This window comes from Macrobrachium rosenbergii, chromosome 11 (genome assembly GCF_040412425.1).
Source record: "Macrobrachium rosenbergii isolate ZJJX-2024 chromosome 11, ASM4041242v1, whole genome shotgun sequence".
NCBI classification, from domain to species: domain Eukaryota; kingdom Metazoa; phylum Arthropoda; class Malacostraca; order Decapoda; family Palaemonidae; genus Macrobrachium; species Macrobrachium rosenbergii.
In genome coordinates, this window is record NC_089751.1 from 25,817,292 (window position 1) to 25,841,134 (window position 23,843).

Below are 23,843 nucleotides of genomic sequence, written 5' to 3' on the forward strand. Positions count from 1 at the left end.
TAGATGTGCTGACCTTTAAAAGAAGTTGTCAACATAATGAGACCAATATATCACACCACAAATAGTTTCAAGTCAAAGTTGATGTTGAGATCCATCGTGCTCCCTAGCATTCACCCACAAATAGTGCATCTTCTAGTTCAAACAAATTTAAAAATCGTAATGGGAAGACCTCACATAGAGAATCTCCCAGAAAATAAATCTTATTGTCTTGAATATACTTCATTGGAATTGTCAAGATCTGAGGGCTAAATATAGAGATACGATTACTTATTCACAAATACTCTCCATAGTTATATGTCTACAGGCAAGTAATCTAGATAATAACACTGCTTGCCCTAGGGAATATTTAAGCCATAGGAGGAATCCTTACGACCAAGAAATGGGTTGTCATGGTGGAAGTCTCTTATATGTCTACCATGATATCCTTCAAATACCTCTTATTCTACGTATTTCTCTGCAGGCAGTGGCTGTACAAACTGATATAAGCAGGAGGTATACCATTTGCTCTCTTTACTTGTCTCAAACTATAATTTTTCGTATGATATGATTGAGGTTATTCATGAGCTCACTCGACCATTCCTCTTACCCAGAGACATGAATGCACCCTTTGTGGGTGATGTTTTAGCCAACACAAGGGGTAATTTTATATTATCACCTATAGAAAATTAGCATGTGGGACTCTTTAAGACAGGAGAGCCCACACACTTATGTATCCAGACAGGTACATTATCATGTATTGACCTTTCAGCTTTAAGTTCTAATTGCCTTATAGATTTTGAGTGGAAAACACAACACGTGATTATTAGCATGCGAGTGATCATGCATCAATTATTTTTAACACCAATTAAAACACACCTATTTGGAGCTCTCCAGGATGGTTACTTGAAAAAGCAGACTGTAAGAAATTCCTGTAATTAAGTGGTTTAGAAAACAGTGCAGATGAATTTCAAAGTGTAGATGAGGCTATTGACTTTCTCAGTGGAACACTTCACACAGCAGGAATTTACTCTATCTCCAAAACTACAGGACTGTTTTGACAGCAGGCAGTCCCTTGGTGGTCATCAGAACTAACTGCCTTGCATCAAACTATATTTCGGGCACAAAGGGAAGAAGCCGGAGTTTACAAGATACCGTGCAGCAATTGTAATGAGATTTATGTAGGGGAGACAGGTAGATCGCTCTCGCAAAGAATAATAGAGCACAACAGGTCGGTACGATATGCTTCGGAGAGTTCGCGGATTTTCCTAAATATCAGAGATACAGGCCATTCCATAAACTGGAGCGGGGTGGAGCTGGTTTTCAAAAGTAGCTGTCCGTACAAAGGAAAGATGCTGGAATCTGCTATCATCAATCAAACTAACAATATGAACTTGTCAGGAGGACATTGGAAATCGGACGACATCGATGCTTTAATCCTCAGACCGCTTCTGAAGAAGGTGTTCCAGGGAACATGACCACCAGAATCATCGCCAAACGGGAGTTAATGAGGCCAAAAACCACTAGGGAATTGTTTATTCTCCTCCTCCTTAGGAAACGATCACCTGCATACCATCGGAGACTTAATGCCATACCTATATATGCTTTGTATATATACTCTTGTAACATTACATCTGTCCATATTTTACCAGTGAACAGGGCCACAGAAGGAAGTGCCTGAAATATATGGTTGCAACGTTAAAAAAAAAAATGGTTGCAAAGTTCAAATAGTGTTTTATGGGCCTTTTTATCTTCATATATATATATATATATATATATATATATATATATATATATATATATATATATATATATATATATATATATATATATATATATATATAGACACACTTAGTCGACCCCTGCCTATTCACGGCTCCAGATTCATAGACACTGATTCACAGATTTTTCTATTCACAGGAAATCTGCCTGTTCGTGGTATTTTTCATAGAGAAATATTCACTAATGACTGTATTTTTCATATGTTCGTGACTAAATGCATTTTTTGTGATGAGACTATTAAAATACTTGGGTATAAGGGTTTTTAGAGTTTTTTTTTTGTGTTTGAACTATCAAAATAAGCAGTTATAAGCATTTTTAGAGGGGTGTCAAGTATTTTTGGGTTTCAGCTATTTGCAGGGGGCTGTGGTACACATCCCCTGCAAATACAGGGGTTTAAGTGGGGTTTAACTGTATGCATATATATATATATATATATATATATATATATATATATATATATATATATATATATATATATATATATATATATATATATATATATATATATATATATATACAGTACATATATATACACTGTGTATATGTATGTATGTATGTATATATATATATATATATATATATATATATATATATATATATATATATATAAGATAAAAAGGCCCATATATATATTTGAACGTTATATATATATATATATTTTTTTATATATTATATATATATATATATATATATATATATATATATATATAAAATATATAATATATATATATTTATATTGCAACCATATTTTTTATATATAACCATATATATATATATATAATATATATATATATATATATATATATATATATATGTATATATATATATATATATATATATATATATATTATATACATACATACATACATACACAGGTTGGCCATCACTAATCCGGCATCATTGGGACCTGGAGGGTGCCAGATTAGCCATTTTGCTGGATTAGCCATTTATTAGGCTAGAATACACGAAACCCAGTAGCTAAGCACCTCATCTTAGAATTAAAATATCCCATAAATCAGTACAAGTTGGTTAATAAAGAAAAGACAATTATCAAATACAGGTAGTGCTTGTTACGATAATTCGACTTACGATATTTCGAGTTTACAATGGGGTTAGCAATTAATACTGATACGAAAATATTTAGGAAATATTTTTAGATGTCACGCAGGCAGCAGTGTACAATCAGGCAGCAAGAGAGACCAACTTACAATAGACCAGCTTCTTTATTCCATCTGCTAGTTAAAAAAGTTAAAGAGAATGATAAAAGTATTGTTAGTAACGTTATACTCTTGCGTAAATGCGTACAGCCATAAACAACAAAACGGGAAACCGTTGTTTTGCTAATAATCGTGTCGGATAACAACTGTTTTGCTTATATTTCAACCATCTTACGGTTAAGCAATTACTGTAGTTATGTTACAAATGACGTTAAGTACTGTACAATAGGACTGATATATTTTTTATACTATACCCTTTTTCGCTTTGGAGAAAAGATCGGCAAGGAAATGGAAATATACTGCTACAGTAACTTTAAGCAGCAAGTTGTAGCTGAAGCTGAGAAAACGATGTTCAAAATGCTAATGACTATAAATTATTGTGCATGGGCAACATGGATGAAACTCGACCGTAAATAAAATTGGAGAGAATGTATTTTAATCAAAACTACTGAGCATGAAAGAATACAAATTACTGCTGTTTTCACACCAATAAAAGATAAATACGTAAAGCTCGTATTTTGATGAAATCAAGAGAAAATAGCGAACGGAATCTTGATTTTTTTTTTTTGCATAAAACAAACATGCACCCAAAACAGCCAGCCGAGATTCCTGCGAACGTCATATAACGAAAAAAATAGCTTAAAGTAATTTCACAATGAGACGTATTTAAGTTATATTTCGACTTAAAAACCCTTCGTATAATGAAAAATACCCTTGTCCCAAATAAAGTATCTATATTCATTTACGCTAACTAGAAGCAAGAAAAGCGCTCTGAACTGAGTTAAATGCGGCAAAAATAAACATCGCAAGATCGCAATTTATAATACAAAAGCAATATGAGAATATACACAATTGGATACAATGTAGTAAAGCATAACTTTTTAAAAGAGCCATGAAAAAGATGCACATTCGTTATGTTGTTGTTTGTATAATACTGTTAATATGTGAATAGAGTTCAGTATAATATAACCTAGGCTACCAGTTTGTTGATGCAGCACACTGCGCCACCAAATCGAAGCGGCTGCCGAGCGAGTTAGCGCAGCGACCCAGGAAATTTGAAAATTAGTGCGGAAACATTAGAAATTACTCTAGCCAAAATTTGTGCCGGATTACTGATTGTTCCAGGCTACTGATTGCCGGATTAGTGATGGACAACCTGTATATATATATATATATATTCCGTTTTGCTAGGCGTCGTCAGAAAAAATCGCCAGTAGTGTGTCTTTCATAAGAAAACCTGCTTTATTGAAAACGACGTGCATTATTATTGAGTTTTACATCAAAAAACCTTCAAATTATGATTATTCTGCCGTTTTGGGGCCATATATTCTTCCGTCGGATCGGGCGCATATATATATAAGCCAGGAAATAATTTCTGATGAATATATTTAAAAGCGTCAGAATCCTTGAACGTATATATATAAACCGGGACTATGTATATGTGTCTTTGTGTTTATGTGTATATATATATATATATATATATATATATATATATATATATATATTATTATCTATAGTTTTTATATAAATATCATGATTCTTAACAAATGATATCATCATCAGTGACTTGAGTTGTGGCGACTTCAGAGAGCATTTAATATTTTAATCAATCAGGCAAGCAATTATTAATTTAGTTAAGCTATCCTTTAAAAAAAATTTTTTGACATTGTTCTTCTCTGTGCATTAATGTTATATATAATTTAGGTTACTGTAATCTGGCCTTTCAGATATTTCTCTCATATTTTTCACAGTTGGGCCTTGGTGGTGGTATCCTTGTGGAGGATCACGGTGGTGGTGGAAATAGCAGTTGTGGTGGTGGTGGTGGTGGTGGAGGTGGTAATACAGATACATATTCATTGTCTGCCTCGGCAACTACAAATAGTGGATGCGGTGGCAGCAGCACACATCAGTCACCATCTCAGAAAGAGTCCTCTGCCAACACTATTGCAGTGAATCAGCACACCCCACCAACAACTGCTATAAGAGATCTAAGCATAAAAGGGATGAAGGTAAGCATCTGGGTACTGTATACTTTCAATTACTGTTATATCAAGTTTGTAATTCATGGCTTACTTTTAACAAATAGTTATTTTCATAAATATTAATATAATGAATATATATCTTGCTGAGTGATGATTATTTAACATGAAATGCACTCCCAGTTAGAGGGACTAACTATTGGCTGTAGCAATGCATAATAAAATGAGGTTCTGACTGGTAGTTAATGGGCTTACATGGAATAAGTCATTGCAAAATATTATTGTTCCGTCGGGAACACGAACCTATGACTTCATAGATAAAGTACTCGGCACAAAGCATGCCATGGCTGTCTGCTGACTTAAAGAAAAACAAGTGTCTACGAATCACCTGTGGCCTGAGCTGGTTTAGCTTGCCCATTTTGTTCACAGCTGTTTCAATGTGTGGTTGTCTGTTGATCTTCATCTCGAGTAGTTGAGATTTTCTTTGTGTGTCATGTGTTCATGCCCCCCTTTGCTTTCACTGCAGCACCTTGCCCTCTTAGTGCCATTTCCTCCTCCAGTAGCCCTGTGCTTTAGTGTTGTGCAGTGTATTTTCCTTATTTTTGCGGAAGATTAGTTATTTCTGTGCATTTTTTCCTTTGTGTGAGGTGAACATGTTGGTGACCTCTTTTTTGTGACCTAGCATTAGACCCACATGTGTTGTTTGTAGTATTGATGTGTTTCTATGGCTACGATGGAGGCTACAAAAGTCCATTGTTGTGTGGGCAAGGGCAAGCACTGCAGTCAATGTTCGCCCCCAGTAGGAGTGCCTGCACTCAGTGTGCATTTTGTGCTGGGGACAAGAGTGTCTGAGAGAAGCCATGGTGAAGAGTGCGTTGGTTGGCTTTCTCCTCAGTGGTTGTTGTACGAGAAGAATAATTGTAAAGGCAGTTTGTCGAGAGAACCCATTATTTGCCCCTCTCCCTGGCCTCCTGCGCTACCACCTTCTCCTAGGCTTTCCCTCCTCGATGTGGGACCATCTTGATGTGGTTAGGGGCTCTTGAATGCCAGGAATTTGTTCCAGGGTTTAAGCCCAAGAGTTTCATCTATTATATATTTCTAGCCGATAACAGAGAGAGAGGGAGAGAAAATATCTTTTATCAACCACTCTTCCTTTGTATCTATCTATCTATCTATATATCTATCACATTCTGAGTATCCTTTGGCATGAGAGAGAGAGAGGTTGTTCTTACATATTATGACAAAGAAAGAGAGAGTAACTTTGGAAAGAGAGAGAGAGAGAGAGAGAGAGAGATAGAATACAAAGTTAAGTATACCTTAGTTTTACCAGACCACTGAGCTGATTAACAGCTCTCCTAGGGCTGGCCCGAAGGATTAGACTTATTTTACTTGGCTAAGAACCAATTGGTTACTTAGCAACAGGACCTACAGCTTATTGTGGAATCTGAACCACATTATAGTGAGAAATGAATTTCTGTCACCAGAAATAAATTCCTCTAACTCTTCATCAGCTGGCCGGGGAATTGAACTCTGGCCCATCGAGTGACAGTCAATAGCGTGTCATCATGGAGAGAGGAAGAGAGGGGAGGGGATTTGCTACAAGCTCTGGTATTGACTACTTCCAACTCCTCCAGCCAATAGCATGTTGTCATGGAGCCTACGTCAAAGCAATAAAAAAATGTGACATACATATGTATGCATGTGCTCATTTGATGATGGCTATGTGAACTTCCTGGAGTTTTTATGTTAATGATAAAGTAATTTGTATTTCATTAAAGGGTATATACAATACTGGGAGAGAGAGAGAGTACAGGCAGTCCTCGGTTATCGGCAGGGGTTCCGTTCTGGAGGCGTGATGACCGAAAATCGGCGATTTCCGGCACTTTTTCAGGGCTTATCAGCGCCGATTTTCGGTTGTCGGCGCCTCTCTTAGGTATGTATTGGTGCCAATACTCAATTATCGGTGCCGATAAGCGGAAATCATCGATTTTCGGCGCCGAAAATTGCCGATTTTCGCCGCTAGATAAGTGCCGTAAAACCGGATCCCCATTAACCGAGCCCGCCATTAACTGGGGGCTGCTTGTAATATTAATATTTGAAAATTAACAAATCATATTCTATCATAAAAAAATGTATTTATGATACAGTAATTCATACTTCATTGAGAGAGAGAGATGTGGGGGTTTACTTTATGTTAAATATCAAAGAGTGCCTTAAAAAAAAGAAAACCATTTTACAGGAAGTTCCCAGTTAACGGCGGGCTCGGTTAACGGCGATCTGGTTTTATGGCGCTTGTCTAGCGACAAAAATCGGCAATTTTTGGCACCGAAAATCAGCGCTGATAAGCCCGAAAAAAAACTCTGAAAATCGCGATTTTTGGTTAGCTGCGATTTTCGGTTATCATCACACCCTCAGAAACGGAACCCCACCAATAACTGGGAACTGCCTGTATTGAGATTTTGCTGTGTTTGTTAATATTTGTAAATTAGTAAATAATTTTATCATAAAAAATGTGTTTATGATACAGTAATTCATATTTCATTGAGAGAGAGAGAGAGAGAGAGAGGGGGGTTGAACTAAGGTATGTTTACATAGTAAGCTGTTTTTTTTATTTGAGAGGTTTATGTTTTGACATATTACTGATATTTTGCTGTATCTACTAATATTAATATTTGGAAATTAGTAAATAATTTTTTATCATAAAAAATGTATTGTCATGAAAATACAGTAATTAGTGAATATTGCTGTATGAAAAATACGCGAATTAATGGCATATTCATTTGGTTTACATAGTTATAGATTTTTATTCTATTGTTGCATTACATATTTTTTTTCTGCATGTGCGAGAGAGAGAGAGAGAGAGATTTTATGCATATGTAAAAATGCATGTTTTTGCATTATTTTAGATTTTTATTCTATAATTACATCATTTATCTTTTTTCTGAGAGAGAGAGAGAGAGAGAGAGAGAGAGAGAGAGAGAGAGAGAGAGAGAGAGAGAGAGAGAGAGAGAGAGAGAGAGAAACACTTGACTGGATGCCACTTATTTTACGGAAAACTTGATGTTACTTTGTCATTCATGTTTTCATATATTCCTTGGTATAATTACAACTTTTGCATTGCAAAACTTCTTAATTTATCTGGGTATACTGTATTATGGATTTACAATGATGACTTTATTGCAAATATTTTTTTGGGCAAATTATTTTTGAGGGAAAGTGCAAATTTTCACCTATCATAATTTTTGCTGATTATTTCACCTACATAATAGCTATTTTGAAGGAATTTTTATGCCATTGTATAGAATCCAGAATCACCTGCAAAATGAAACAAAATTGAGTGGTCTACCTTGAAAATTGTTGGAGATATGCATCTTTAAATAAATGAAAGTATACAGGCAGTCCCCGGTTATCGGCGGGGATTCCGTTCCCGACAGCGTGATGATAACCGAAAATTGCCAGTAACCCAAAATTGGCGATAATAGTTCTGATCCCTGATTATCGGCGCCAGTAGCTGGGGATCAGCACTGGTAACCGGGGATCAGTGTTGATAACTGGAGACAGGTGTCGAAAATCCAGTTATTGTCGTCACTAGACAAGCTCCGTAAAACCGGATTGCCGATAACCGAGGCCACCGATAACCGGGGACTGCCTGTAAACATTTTTACACTTACCACTCAAGTCACTACCACTCCCCACAGATGTAATAGTTTGTAAGAGTCATAAGCGAAAGGAGTAAAGAGTAAATGAAACACAAATGACAGCTATTGTTTTGGATAGCACAAGACAATGTTGAGAGAGAGAGAGAGAGAGAGAATATATGTGTTCATCCATGTTAAGTACAAACTATCAAACATGTTTGATCGCACACTGCTACAGACTGCAGCTGATGTACAATCAAATGTTAGTGTGCATCAGAGAACTTTGGTGTAAATATTTTAGATGGACAAATATCAAACTGATAGTCAATCCTTCCAATCTAGCCAAATATTCTTAAATTGTGTAATTGTATGATCATTCTGGATTACATGTTTGATAGTGCAAGGCCTGCTTTACACATCTCTGGGACTGGTATTCATAAATGCTACCTGCAACACAATGTTTCATAAATTTTTATAATTTTTTATAGTTTTCTTGTTTTCTTAATTTTTTTTATCGCTATTGTCGTAAACGCTGATAGTCACAAGTTGCACCTCTCTTAAGTCGACTCCTATCAGTAGCTGGTGTTTCTGTCTCTCTTGAGCCTGCTCCAGTTGTGACTGGTGCTCCTGGTGCATCAGAGGATGCACCAATTGTGTCTGACACTTCCACTTTTCCTCAGGTAGGACCAGCTTTTTCTGGTGTTCCTGAACTTGAAATTTCCTTGACAAAAATGCCATCAAAGGTACCCAACACCCATGATACTAGGAGACTACTATCTGTGGCAGGTTCCTCCTCCATGGAAGCAGCACCATTGTTGACCTTAACCCCCATGTATCCACTCTTGATCATGTGAGGTGTAATAGCTTTTAGGGTTCAGTCCAGATGAGAATTTATATTTTGCACCATGTAGTTTGACAAATTTTGCGTAAAAATGTTTTAATAACTTTAATAAGCCATAAATGACTTATGGTAACTTTTATGGCAACACTCACACCTCCCACTGAGAGCATGCTTGTAGGCATGAGATGCCTCTGGATCTCCATTACCAACGTTTGCTGGTTCAGAGCCGGTACAGATATAGGCTCCTTAAGTCTTTAACCAGCATTAGTATCAGAAATGAAAAGCATTGGCAGTTATATGAAAATCATCCCAAGCATCCCCTACAATTTGCTTTTAGAGTAAAATGCATAACTAAGAAGTAAAGCATGCCAAGGATGGAGACTTTACCTGCTAGATATTTGGTCAGCCACCCCTGGAACCTTCCAGAGGTAAAATTCTGTTGCTATTTTTATTCAACAAAAGCAGAAATGTCCAATGAGACAATGAAATTAATATTTTTAGATTATTCATCCCAATATTCATCCCAACATAACTCCATTGCAGTTTTTACAGATGGCTCAAAGTCAGATGCTGGCATCAGCTTTGGAGTGGGCTTTCCTGATGATGAAAGAAATTGGAGATAATCATCTGGTGCATCTATTGTTACAGCAGAGCTGCATGCAGTTTTAAAGACCTAAAAGGAAATTTTAACTCAGAATGGAAATAGTTTTACTATATATTGTGATTCAAGAAGTGTTCCTCAGTAACTATTCATACCCATTGGTTTTTAGACACTGAAATGGCAGTTGTAGTAAGTGGAAAGGTGTAAAGAAGTAAATTTTTGCTGGGTGCCTTCCCATGTAGGGGTGGTTGTGAATGAGCAAGCTGATCGACTTGCTAAGTCAGCAGTCACCTCTCCAGAACCCAGGAGATGCTTAATACCATTTAGGAATGTATATCCTCTTATAGGTAAGAAAATTAAAAACCTTTGGCAAACCCTTTGGTAAGGAATTGAAACCAGCCAAAAAATGCGCAGTACTGTATTACGTCATCAGTACCTCCTTGGTCATATCCCTTTATGCCAAGTAGACAAGAAACGATGTTGTGCAGACTGAGGATTGGACATACAAGACTCACTCATGGTTTCTTGATGTCAGGTGAAAACCATTCATTCTGTGAGAACTGTATTGTGCCCTTGACTGTGAGACATTTGCTGGTTGAATGTCCTAGTCTTGGGGATCTAAGACAAAGGTTTCTCTCTTGTGTACGTGACAGAGATGGAAGTTTTATCCTTCCTATGATTCTTGGGAAGGATTGTACTATAGAGAAGTTATATATCTTGTGAGGGAGGCAGGCCTCCTCAGCATAATTTAGATCGTACACATATAAAGTATGTGTATGTATGGTTAGTATATCTGAATAGATATGATTATATAAATATATGTTTTTAGATATTTTTATATGAAACTCCTTTTAAACTTATTTATTTTTAGTTTCCTATTTAATTTTATTATGGTGTTAATAACCGTATTTTTGGTTTCCTGTTTAATTTTATTACGGTGTTAATAACCTAGGTGTTGTGATACCAGTTTCAATAGACAAATCAATCAATCCTTCTGGTTGAGGGAAGTCATAGTCAGGGTTTACATCTCCGTGGAAGGCAATTAACTGCCCCCTTCAAGGATATAAGCTCCTCATTGGCATACAAGAACCATTCTGTCAAATAGTTCCTAAAGGCAAGAATGTGGAAGAGGCAATCAACCTTCACGTCATTCTACTTGCGGGACTTGGCCCATGAGTCCTTGGACACCTTCACCTTGGGACCAGCTGGTGGTGTCATGGCAGTGGACCCTCGAGGGTAGGCTCTGCCAACAGGATTGTCAATCATCCCACAAGAAGGTGTGATGAGTAAAGGTGGGGTGACCCTAGTTCATGTTCTTTCTTTGGTGATCTGAGCCCTAGAGGTAGTTTCGGGAGTACTTGTAGAGCGGCACTGGCAATCCAGGGCACGCCCACCAGCTACTACGGATAGAGCAGTCCTCCACCTATTGGTGAGGCCCCATCTATGGAAGCGTCAGTTTGTATTCCCACTGGAACAAATACCAAATTCAACATAATTTGTATTTTTCTTAGGGTATGAACCTACGTTTTCATAGGGTAGTTTTTACTCTCCGCTAACACCCCTTGTGTTTCTGACCTCTCCCCCACATGGAGTTGAGTGGTACTGCAATGGGCTGATTCACAGAATGGGCAAGCTAGCCCAGCTCAGGTCACAGGTGACTCAGAGGCCTATTCATTAGGCATTTGTTTTTCCTGTAAGTCAGCAGACAGCTGCAGTGAGCTTTGTGCTGACTACTCCATGTATGAAAGTGTAGGTTTGTATCCTAGGAAAAATACAAATTACTTTGAGTTTGGATATTTTTTTATTGTGTACTGATAAATTGATTTGATAGATTCCATCTCAGGAAATCTTGTGTATTTTGTGTTATGTGCTTGTAGAAGTTGCAGTACTGCATTGCTAATATTGCCTTTTAGAAATATCATGTGAGCTCAGTGTCTCTTAATGAAACAATTTTTTACTATTTGAATGTTTTTTCAAAGGTAGTTAACCTGTTCTGAGACATATCAGTAGTGTAAAGTATATGTCTTTTTAGGTTTTCCATCAATAGTTTTAAGTATTTGTTTTTTCAGTTTTTTCTATATGCAAGTCAGATCTACAGGTACATATCTTGGAGTCGTTACCAACATAAGTTTTTCATACACTATCATTGGAACTGTCATGAATTCAAGATTTTTTTAGCAATCATGTTTTTCAGGAAAAGAGTGCTGGAGACAGGCAGGTCCGAGTAGTGGTTGATGACTCAAAGCCAAAACCAACAACCAAGAAGAACAAGCCCATACAGGCTGACTTAGATATTTCTAAGGAATTTAGTAGGTTAGTGTCATTGACATTACATTAGCCAGTAGTATAGATTGCAGTATTACTGCTTATTGCTCATGGTGGTCTCGAGGGTGCACTGTAGATGGCACTGAAGGTTCATTGCAGCAATCCTTCAGCCCACAGTTGCATTAGTCTTCCTGTTGCATTTCATGTACTCCATTTGATGTCTCCTGACTTATCTTTCAAACTTTAACTGTATTAAGTCTCATTTCAGGTTCTTTTTATTTATGGACTAATTCATTGGGTAAGCCATATATTGCAAAATGTTAATGAGGTCTCATTAAATTGCCATATAATTAGAGTTTATATAAGTAACTTACCAAGTAGCTACATAGCTACAGTTTCTAACTAGTACAACAGCTTTAATTCAAAATTCGCAGTAACGATTCGATTGTTTATTGCAGGTGACCAGTACTGCCCACTAATGGCAATACTAAGAACGGTTTAGTGGATAACCTCGTTCTGTTTCTGTCGTCCTCAATGTAAACATCTGATATTTGCGGCAGCTTTTTCCATCATTTGCCGATTATTTAACCGGATTTCGATGATGTACTATTGCTGATTTCAAGTAACCTTCAAGCCTATACTTTCATGATCAGTATTTTGTTATTAAGATCTGAATCAAGTTTATCATTTTTGGCAAATTGATTAACTACTTCCTTGATTTCTACTTAGTAAGTAGAAAATCAGCTACTAGTAATGTAGAAGCAGTCATTGTCAACTTAGCCTAGCTATAGACTGTTTGTCTGAGTAGAGATAACTTAGGCAGACTAGCATGAAGAGTAAAAGTTGGTTAAAATGTTGGCTTAAGAATGGTTGATTTTTCAATGAGTAGCGTAATAAGACATGTAAACATTGCATTCACTACCATCTTTGCCGAGTAGGGTAATAATAAGCTTTGCGTTTGCTACCACCTACACCAAGTAACGTAATAAAACGTAAACATTGTGTTTGCTACGTGACTGATATTTTCAGTGATGAAATACATATATCTGCAAGTCTCAAATAATATTTGTTAGGAGTTGAGATTTGTCTGTATGATGGTACTCTGTGTACTTCAGAGAATTAATTAAACATCTTATTATGATTTATTTTGCAGAGAACTGAAAAAGTGTAAGGGCAAAACATAGTAAGGAGAGAAATTGTGCTTATTTTGGTTGCGCTGGGCTTTTGGAAGAGCCAAGAATCGGCTCCGAACACCAGGAGCACTCACCAGCTCCCGATTTCTTAGCTTATGTGCCTGGCGCCATCTACAACCTGGGAGCACCCAGCGCCTGGCATCAGCTCCTGATTGTCTGGCTCCTATAGTGGAGCGGGATAATAGGAAAAAAGTGCAAATGGTGATACAAGCAACAGATTTGGCATGAGAACTCTTATTATCCCCAGAAATCAAAATCAACCTCCTTGTCATGGTGATGCTTCTCAAAGAACTTTTGGAATTTCTCCCAGTGCAGAAGCATCTCCTTTATTTCTTTAGAAGTTGACTCCTCCTTGCTCTCCTCCTCTCCAGACACCTCCTCAGCCAAAATCATCTTCTGCTCCTCGTGAAGTTCCTGGAATTCCTCCGTTGTTAGCTCAGTATTGTGTTCTGCCACCAGCTCCTTGATGTCATCAGAACTCGCCTCCAAGCCCATGGACTTGGCCACAGAAACAATTTCCTCAACATCTGGGTCAGGCAGAGGAAGGGGTTCAGCTTCAGAGTCATCTCCATGCTGACTAGGGGCATCAAAACCTTCAAAGTCCCTAAGAGGAGCCCCATCAGGACAAAGGTTTCTCCAAGCTGCTCTTAGAGTCCTCTTAGAAACATCTGCCCATACTTTGTTTATCAGCCTGACTCAACTCAGATGTGGAAATGTTCCTACCAGAATTTGGTCAGAGTTAGGCTGGTTTCACTGGTAACTTCAAAACACCATTGGAACTGCGCCTTTGTGTAGAGCTTTTTGAAGTTAGCAATAATCTGCTGTTCCATGGGCTGGATTAGTGAGGTAGTTCTGGGTGGCAAAATCTTGACCTTTAGCCAGCTAAACTCGTCTGCCAACTCATATTCCGTGTCTGGGGGGTGGGCAGGGGCATTATCCATGACAAGGAGTACCTTGATTGGCAGATCTTTTTCCTGAAGGTATTTCTTTATAGTGGGGGCACACACTTCATAAACCTACTCTATAAAAATTTGCCTTGTTACCCGAGCTTTAGCGTTTGACCACATCACATTTAACTTGCTCTTAAGTTTTGTATGTTTCTTAAAAACTCTAGGGGTTTCCGAGTGGTAAACTAACAGAGGCTTTATTTTCAAATCTCCACTAGCGTTCGTGCATAATAACAAAGTTAGCGTATCTTTCATTGGTTTATGGCCAGGCAATTTCTTCTTCTCTTTAGTAATGTAGGTCCTCTCTGGCATTTTCTTCCAAAAGAGGCCTGCCTCATCACAGTTGAAAATCTGATTGTGATTCGACCCATAACCATTTTCATCCACGAACTGTTGAAATTCTTTAACATATTTTTCTTCAGCTTTCTTATCAGCACTCCCTGCCTCCCCATGCCTTACAACACTGTGGATGCCACTTCTTTTCTTAAATCTGTCAATCCATCTCCTACTGGCCATAAACTTATGCTCGGTAGTACTACTTGATCCAGTTCTATTTTTCATAAGGTCAGCATGCAAACTTTTAGCCTTTGCGCAAATCATAGCCTCTGATACACTATCCCCAGCAATCTGTTTTTCATTTATCCAAACTAATAATAATTTCTCAATTTCATCTATTACGGGAGGCCTCTGTTCAGTCAGTCTTGTAACCCCTTAACAACACTAGCTCTTTTTATAGCCTCTTTGTTCTTAAAAAATGTGCTTATGGTGGACCTAGGTAGCATAGACTGCGATGCTAAATCAGTCACACGAATGCATCTTTCATACTTCTCAATAATCTTTTTCTTTAGTTCTATTGTAGTTCTTACTGTCTTTCTCTTCTGCTTGTCAGCAACGGCTGTCTTGGGACCCATGATTTGATGAAAATGCGGTGCAGAATGCCAAAAAAAACTTATGATATATCCGTACAAGCGTGTACTTCTCCAAACAGCATCAGCAGCGTGTGTGGGCTTTATACGCTTTTAATACACTTGGGAAGAACGCCACCAACAACGCCAGCTAGCGGCAGCTGACCAAAACTTTTGTTTACAAACATCATATGATTCATCGGGTCTGATTCCAGTTTGTTGTTCGAGCTCCAACGCAATATTTACTTGACATTTCGTGTCGAAATCCGATTATGTCAAGTTCTGATACATTCAAGGACCAGGGTTCTACTGTATGTATATATATTATATATATATATATATATATATATATATATATATATATATATATATATATATATATATATATATATATATATATATATTATATGTGTGTGTATATATAGTATATATGTATAATACATAATATATATGTATAAGAAAATGAAACAAACGTTAATACTCCTTAATTGTGTCCTCTTAATATCCATGACATCTTTAAAGGGGAGTGATACATAGTGATAGAAATTTGCAATATGTATGCAAGTGATAGTACAATACGTACTGTATATGGTTGGAAAACAAATATTCACACATGAAATTGGGAGAAAAGAAAAAGGAGCAATAAACTAGTTATTTTCTGAGGTCAGTGCTCCCTTGCCAAACCTTGTTTATATATACTGTATGCTGGTGGACTTACACATTTCCTCTTGTCCCATGTCAACTACTTTTCTTAAAAAAGATACATTATTACATAGTCTCTGGCCCTGTCGGCAGGGATAGAAGCGATGATGGAGAAAGGTACCATGGAAGTTGTAGACCGTTGGTCATGGGGTTTTCACAGTCAGATTTTCTTGGTAGAGAAAGTGACTGTAGGTTGGAAACTGATAATCAACACTTCTCCCTTTAATGAGTTTGTATTGTAGACTGTTCAAGATGGATACAGTGCAGGCTGTGTTGGAATCCATCAAAAAGGACACTTATTCTTCAGAACTTTTGGAAGTACCTCGGCTTTGTCATGCATCTGACTGGCAGTGGCCCCTGTGGTGTTTGCCTTGATGTCAGCTTGGGCTCATTTTAAGGGTATTCACTAACTATAGTACCTGGATGATTGGCTGGTTTTGGCATCCACAGAAACATGACTCTATCAGTACATAAATCCTTTCTTCCTAAGTTTTGCCACAGGTTGATGGTTGTAATCAACTGGGAGAAGCCTTATCTTATTCCCAAGTAGCAGGCAAAGTACTTGGGCATGCTTACAGATTCGGCAGTAGAGAGAGTGTACCCCATGAACTCTTGTGTGAGCAAGCTCTGGCTGGCAGTGGCACAGTTTCTGTCTCGGTAGGAACAGCCACCTTGGCCTTGGTAGGCGATTGTAGGTCCCCTCTCATTGGAGCAGCTCATGCCTCATAGATGGTGCCATCTGTGCTCGCTTCTGTGGCAACTGAACCTGCTCTGGAATGCCTCTCAGGATCCTCCTCCTTGACTTGTTCCTTGGAATCTGGAGGTAAAGAGGACGTAGCATGGTGGACAGACAACAAAAACCTCTTAACCCCTTGCGTTCGGGCATGATATATATATTTCGCACCATGCAGTTTAAACTATTTTGTAGGAAAATTTTCAAATTGCTTGAATGGGCCATAAATGACTTATGGCAACTCATACGGCAATAATAGCACCTCATTTCAGGATAGAGGGAGATCAGTGTGACTTGAGATTTCATGGGGGAATGTACTGCACCTCCCCATCTCAGGATATACTTGTTCATAAATATACCCGGGGACAATGGCCCCTCTGGTGTTTTCCCAGATATTCACCTTGATGTCAGCTTGGGCTCATTTTAAGGGTACAGGCAGTCCCCGGTTATTGGCGATCCAGTTTGAAAGCGCTTGTCCAGCGCTGAAAATTGCTGATTTCCGCTTACTGGCTCCAATACATACTAACAGAGGCACCGATAACCAAAAATCGCGGATCTTTGGTTATTGTCACACCATCAAAATGGAACCCCCGCCGATAACCGGGGACTGCCTGTATTCACAAATTACAAAATCTGGATGATTGGCTGGTTTGGGCACCCACAAAGCCTGACTCCATCAGTACATAGATCATTTCTTCTTTAGCTTTGTCACAAGTTGATGGTTGTGATCAACTGGGAGAAGCTTGATCTTATTCCCAAGTAGCAGGCAAAGTACCTGGCCATGCTTACAGATTTGGCAGCAGAGAGAGAGTGTCCCCTCATGAACTCTTGTGTGCGCAAGCTCTGCCAGGTGGTGACACAGTTCCTGTCTCACCAGGAACAGCCGCCTTGGCCTTGGCAGGTGATTGTAGGTCATCTCTCATTGGAGAAGCTCATGCCTTATAGATGGTGCCACCTACTTTTGCTTCTGTAGCAGCTGAAGCTGCTCTGGAATGCCTCTCGGAGTCCTCCTTCTTGACTTGTTCCTTGGAATCAGGAGGCAAAGGAGGACATAGCATGTTGGACAACCAAAAACTTCTTAATCCCTTGTGTTCGAACATGATCATGTTCAGCATAGTAATAGCCCTGGATGTTTGATCTGGTACCCTTCAGGTGAGGATCTATATTTCGCACCATGCAGTTTAAATGAATTTTGTGGGAAAATTTTCAAATTTGCGTGGGCCATAAATGACTTATGGCAACTTTATGGCAATAATAGCACCTCATTACAGGATAGAGGGAGATGAGTGACTTGAGATTTCTTTTATATATTTGTTTATAAATATACCCAGGGATTGCTTATCTTTTTACAATAGTATGACAACTATAATTGTAATTTTGGAAACTGAAGTACAGTGGGGGTCCCTGCTAGATCGCGAATCAGTAATCGGGCCTTCAGTTAATCGCGGATTTTTCTGTGGAACTTATCTCCAAATATATCACAGAAAATTCACTACTACATGGATTTTTTTGTAAAGCAATATTCACGAATACTGTATTTTCATTTTAATTTTGTGACTAAATACTTTAACAAAAAAGATATACTAATAATTTTTAAATATCAATATTACAGTAATGAAAACACTACAAAATATCAGAGTAAAAACCCTCAAAATCACAAAACAGCTTAACGATGTAAGCATACTGTACAAGATATAAAATTAGCATATGTATTATTCACATACTAGTATCTTATTATAAAACACAAACATAACAAATATGCTTCTTTTCCATGGATCTTTTAAAAAGTTACGCTTTACTCCACTTTATCCAGTAAATTGAATGCGTTCTCATATTACTATTTTGTATTATAAAATGCCAACATAGCGTTCAGTTGTTTGGCTTGGAAATCAGCTGAAAGCTATTATGAGAAGTTTAATTTGCCATGTTTAATTAAATTGAGAGTGATTTACTTGCTTCTAGTTAGTGTAAGTGAATCTCTAGGTACTCTGTTTATATGGGACAAGATTATTTTTCGTTGTACGAAGTGTTTTTAAGTTGAAGTATGACTTAAATGCGTCTCAGAGAGATGTTTTTTGTGTAAAAAAATCCACAGATTCTGTTTGCTGTTTTTACTTGATTTCATCATAATACAAGCTTTGCATATTTATTTTTTATCGGCGTGAAAACAACAGTAAAGTGTATTCTCTCATGCCCAGTAGTTTTGATTAAAATGCTTTTCTCTCCAATTTTATTTACGGTCGAGCATATTGAAGGTGACGGGAGTTTATTCATGTTGCTGATGCATGATAGTTTATAGTCATTAGCAGCTTGACATTGTTTTTTCAGCTTCAGCTACAACTGGCAGCTAAAATTTAGCAGTATATTTCCTTGCCAATCTTTTCTCCATAGCAAGTAAGGGTACAGTGTAAAATTATATGAGTCGTAATCTACTTCACGTCATTTATAACTTACCTACGGTAGTATTTTACTATCGTACGGTGGTTGAAATGCAGTCAGAACAGCTATTGTTATCCGATTCAGTTGTTTGTAGCAAAACAGCTTTTCTCGTTCGGTTGTTTGTGGCTGTGTCTGTGTATGCAAGGATACTTTTATCTTACTTTTTTACTTTTTTTTTTAACATAAAGATGGTATAGATAAAGAGATGGAGGAAAAGAGGTTAGTCTGTTGTATTTTGATCTCTCAAAAAAGGAACTCTCATGATATATGAGATACATGATAAAATAATTTTTTTAGGGTGAAAATAAGGGGGTCACACGATACGCGAGATCGCGTGTTATACTACTATATGTATACTGTACTCTATTGTTATATTGAGCTATCATCTAATATCTATAAAAAAAAAATTATTGCCCCTGCATTTGTAATTGTTTTTACCAATGTAAACATACAGTAAACCCCCCGTATTTGCAGTCTCATGATTCGAGGACTCCCCTATTCGCGGATTTCTCTATGGAACATATATATGCGTTATTTGCTGAAATTTACGTTATTTTTCACTGAGACTAATTACTGTATGTTCTTCTCATTTTCATGACTAAATACACTTTTTGTGAAAAACTATTAAAATACTCGGGTAGTGCTTGAGTTACAATAGTTCACCTTACGATAATTCAATTTTGCTATGGGGTAAGCAATAAATACCGATACAGCAATATTTATAAAATATTTTAAAATTTCCCATGGGGGCAGGCAGCAGCGTACAATCAGGCAGCGAGAGAGACCAAATTACAATAGACCACCTTCTTTTCATCCAACTCTTTATCCCATCTTCTAGTTAATAAAGTAAGAGAGAATGAAAAAAGTATATTGTTAATAATGTTATGCTCTTGCGTAAGTGCATACAGCCATAAACAACCAACGAAGAAACTGTTGTTTTGTTTATCACCGAATCGAATAACAACAGCCCTTTTGCTTGTATTTTAATCATCGTATGGTAATACACAATTACGGTAGGTTTTAGTACAAATGAAGTTAAGTAAAATAGGACTGATATATTTTTACCTTATACCCTTATTTGGTATGAATAAAAGATGGGCAAGGAATTATACTGCTAAATTTAAGCTGCAAGTTGTAGCTGAAGCTGAGAAAACAATGTTCAAGCTGCTGATGACTAAATTATCGTGCATCAGTAACTTGGATGAAACTCTACTGTAATTAAAATTGGAGAGAAAGTATTTTAATCAAAACTACTGGGCATGAAAGAACACATTACAGTACTGCTATTTTTATGCCAATAAACGATAAATACTTAAAGCCCGTATTATGATAAAATCAAGTGAAAATAGCAAACGGAATCTTGATTTTTTTACACAAAACATACACCCCCAAATGGCCAATGTCATCTGTTAATGAAAAAAAAACAGCTAAATTAATTTCACAGTGAGACTTTTTAAGTTATATTCCAACTTAAAAACACTTCGTACAGTATAACGAAAAATAACCTTGCCCCATATAAATAAAGTATCAAGAGATTCATTTATGCTAACTAGAAGCAAGAAAAGCGTTCTGAACTGAGTTAAGTGCAGCGAAATAAGCGCCACGTAAATGATTTCCAAACCAAAGCATTGATCTCTATGATCACAATTTATAATACAAAAGCAATATAACAATATTACAATATTATTGGATACAGTGAATTAAGGCATAACATTTTAAAAGATCCATGGAAAAGATGCATATTCATAATGTTAATGTTTGTATAATACGATATCAATGTGTGAATGTAGAGTATAGTATAATGTAGGCTAGGCTACTGTATATGTATATGATATACCATAGTGTAGGCTAAGCTAATTCTTGTTATTCAATTTCTCTTTGTATTGAATTATCATAAGTCACTACATGAGCCTCCGGAATTAGCTGATATTAACAATTACTATACCGTGTATGTATAGAGTATAGTTTAGTGTAGGCTAGGCTACCATATATGTATACGTGGTACCGAATACCATAGTGTAGGTTAGGCTATATTCGAGATACGTTTTTTCCAACAAATGATGGATTTTTTTGGAACCTAACCCCATCATTAGTAGGATAATACCTGTATAAGCATTTTTAGTTTTTTTTTATTGTTTGAACTATCAAAATAGGCAGTTCTAAGTGTTTTTAGAAGGGTTCTAAGTATTCGCAGTTTCTAGCTATTCGCGTGGGGTGTGTGGTATGCATCCCCTGCGAATATGGGGGTTTACTGTAATATCAGTTCTCTCTCTCTCTCTCTCTCTCTCTGATACAGTAATTCATATCTCACTACTGTAATATCAGTTCTCTCTCTCTCTCTCTGATACAGTAATTCATATCTCACTAAAGGATGTGAGTGGTTTAGAGAGAGAGAGAGAGAGAGAGAGAGAGAGAGAGAGAGAGAGAGAGAGAGAGAACTGAGGTGGTAGGCTCAGTCAGCCGATTCTGAGAACGTAAACATTACAAATGGCGGGACGATTGGTTTTTTATACATATTAGAATGATAATAGATCAGTGTAATAATACAGAATAAATGGATTCTGTTAGTGAAATAAGATTTTATTGATATTTTTCTGTGTTTACATTAATATTATTTGAAAATTTGTAAATCATTGTAATATGTACATACATATGCACACACTCATTCGTATGTCGTAAACTTCTTGGAGTTTTTACACATAGCTTTAAACCATATATTTTTAAGGGTAATGTTGTAAGATGACTTTGAAATTATATTAAAGGGTTTTAGGATGATAGTTTAAGGTATATTTGGTGTTTAACTATTAAAATAGGCAGTGAACTATATTAAATAGTTATAAGCATTTTTAAAAGGGGGTCTTTGGTGTTTGAACATTGAAATAGCCAGTTATAAGCATTTATAGAGGGGGATACCAACTTAATGCAGATTTAAGCTTAAGACGGGTGGTTGTGGTCCCCAACCCCACAATTATGGGGGACATACTTTAAAAAGAAATTTTTGAAAAAATATTTATAACTCACTAAAAGGTAGTGCATCTTTTACCATACATACACAGTACTCAGAATTTGTTACTGATTTTAGCTCTTATCTGTTATGATACCAAGTGATCTGGGATTGTAATGTTACAAAATAAAATAAACTTAATAGGAAAAAATCCATAACTTGGAAAAATTAGCATAATTTTACAAGTCTTGGGGCCTCAGTAAAATTGGCATATTTTTACAAGTGTCTTGGGAAAGTGTCCCATCACAGAGTTTGAAATTTCACTTTCAACTTCCCGTGGAAGGTACACACAAATTTTTTAGATTTTTTGTTCTTGTACCATGTGCACTTGTATATTTTCCTCCTCCTTGATATATATATATATATATATATATATATATATATATATATATATATATATATATATATATATATATATATATATATATATATATATATATATATATATATATATATATATATATATATATATATATATATATTTTTTTTTTTTTTTTTTTTTTTTTTTTTTTTTTGCCAGCCTAAATGTTTGCCTGTAAAGGTTGAGGGAGTTCCACAGAACTTCTCTCTTCCAGAAATGCTTCTTCAGACAGCAAGGCAGGTGTGGGGCACATGGCCAAAGGACATACCTTGTCTGTACATCTGTGTCTCAAAATGGCTAATGTTATAAGCTTTTCAGGATCAGCTGACAGTTCACTCTGTAGTATTGATGAGTGACAACACAGCTGTCATAGCTTCCATAAACAAATGGCAGGATAGTATCTCTCACTGTGTCAGTTGCAGTGCAGATGCATAAGTGCAGTTTCCCAAACTGTCAAGTTGTCTACTAGATGCAAACAAGGCATGCGCAAAATGAATGCAGATCAGCTTAGTCATCAGGGTCAGCTGGTGGGATGGATTGGCTCCTACACCCCCAAGTAGCGGAGAGGTTGGTCAAGTAAGTTATGAGGGTTTCCCATCAACTTGGTTGAACAGAAAACTTCTGGCTTTCTTTACTCCAGTTGCTCTGAGTGTGGATGGACATTTAAAAAGTTTCCACACTTTGAGGTTATTGAGTGTCTCCTGTGCAAGAGAGGCTTTTCTCACAGGACTTTGAAGGAGATATCAGGGTACCCTTGACATTTCTCATCTAACATGTATCAGGAAAAGTGTGCTATTACTGCGATTGGTGTTGTAGAAAGGGTACTTCTCTGGTAGTGTGTATTTATGGCAAGGCAGAGATCTCGTCTACCTTTGCTGAGACAAGCACCTTTCAGTTGTTCTATGCCAGTGAAGAGTTTTGAAGCCTTGTGTGACAGGAAATTTTGCCTCTTAAGTGTAATGTGTCTATGTACATAAGAGTCTTGCCAGGGCCTATGTCAAAGGCTTCATATGGCAGCCTTACACTTAACTGTTTTCCTTTTAGTTTTGTCTTTGGCTTAAAGGGTAGAGGAGTTACATGGCCTGTCATATCTCATCTGGCCTATATCATTCCTGAGTTAGTAGTGAAAACTTGGGATCCATCTATGCCAGTCAAGTGATCCAAGAGTTTCTTGAGCCCCTCCCTATGAAATTTTTTGGGTGTAGACCTGGATGAAATGCTGTTTTGTCCAAATTGCAATTATTTGAAAAGAAACCATTT

At 36.9% G+C, this 23,843-nt stretch overlaps 1 protein-coding gene across 4 annotated transcripts in view; it reads left to right on the forward strand.

Moving 5' to 3' along the window:
• The window catches only part of Sur-8 (leucine-rich repeat protein shoc-2), a 131,901-nt gene that overhangs the window by 26,642 nt on the left and 81,416 nt on the right, over positions 1–23,843 (forward strand). For 3 of the 4 annotated variants that reach the window (XM_067111383.1, XM_067111384.1, XM_067111382.1), the window contains exons 3-4: positions 4,727–4,984; positions 12,229–12,347. In XM_067111383.1, coding sequence (XP_066967484.1) covers positions 4,727–4,984; positions 12,229–12,347 — 377 coding nt within the window. The remainder of the gene's footprint in view (positions 1–4,726; positions 4,985–12,228; positions 12,348–23,843) is intronic. The other variant, XM_067111385.1, reaches the window with a different exon arrangement.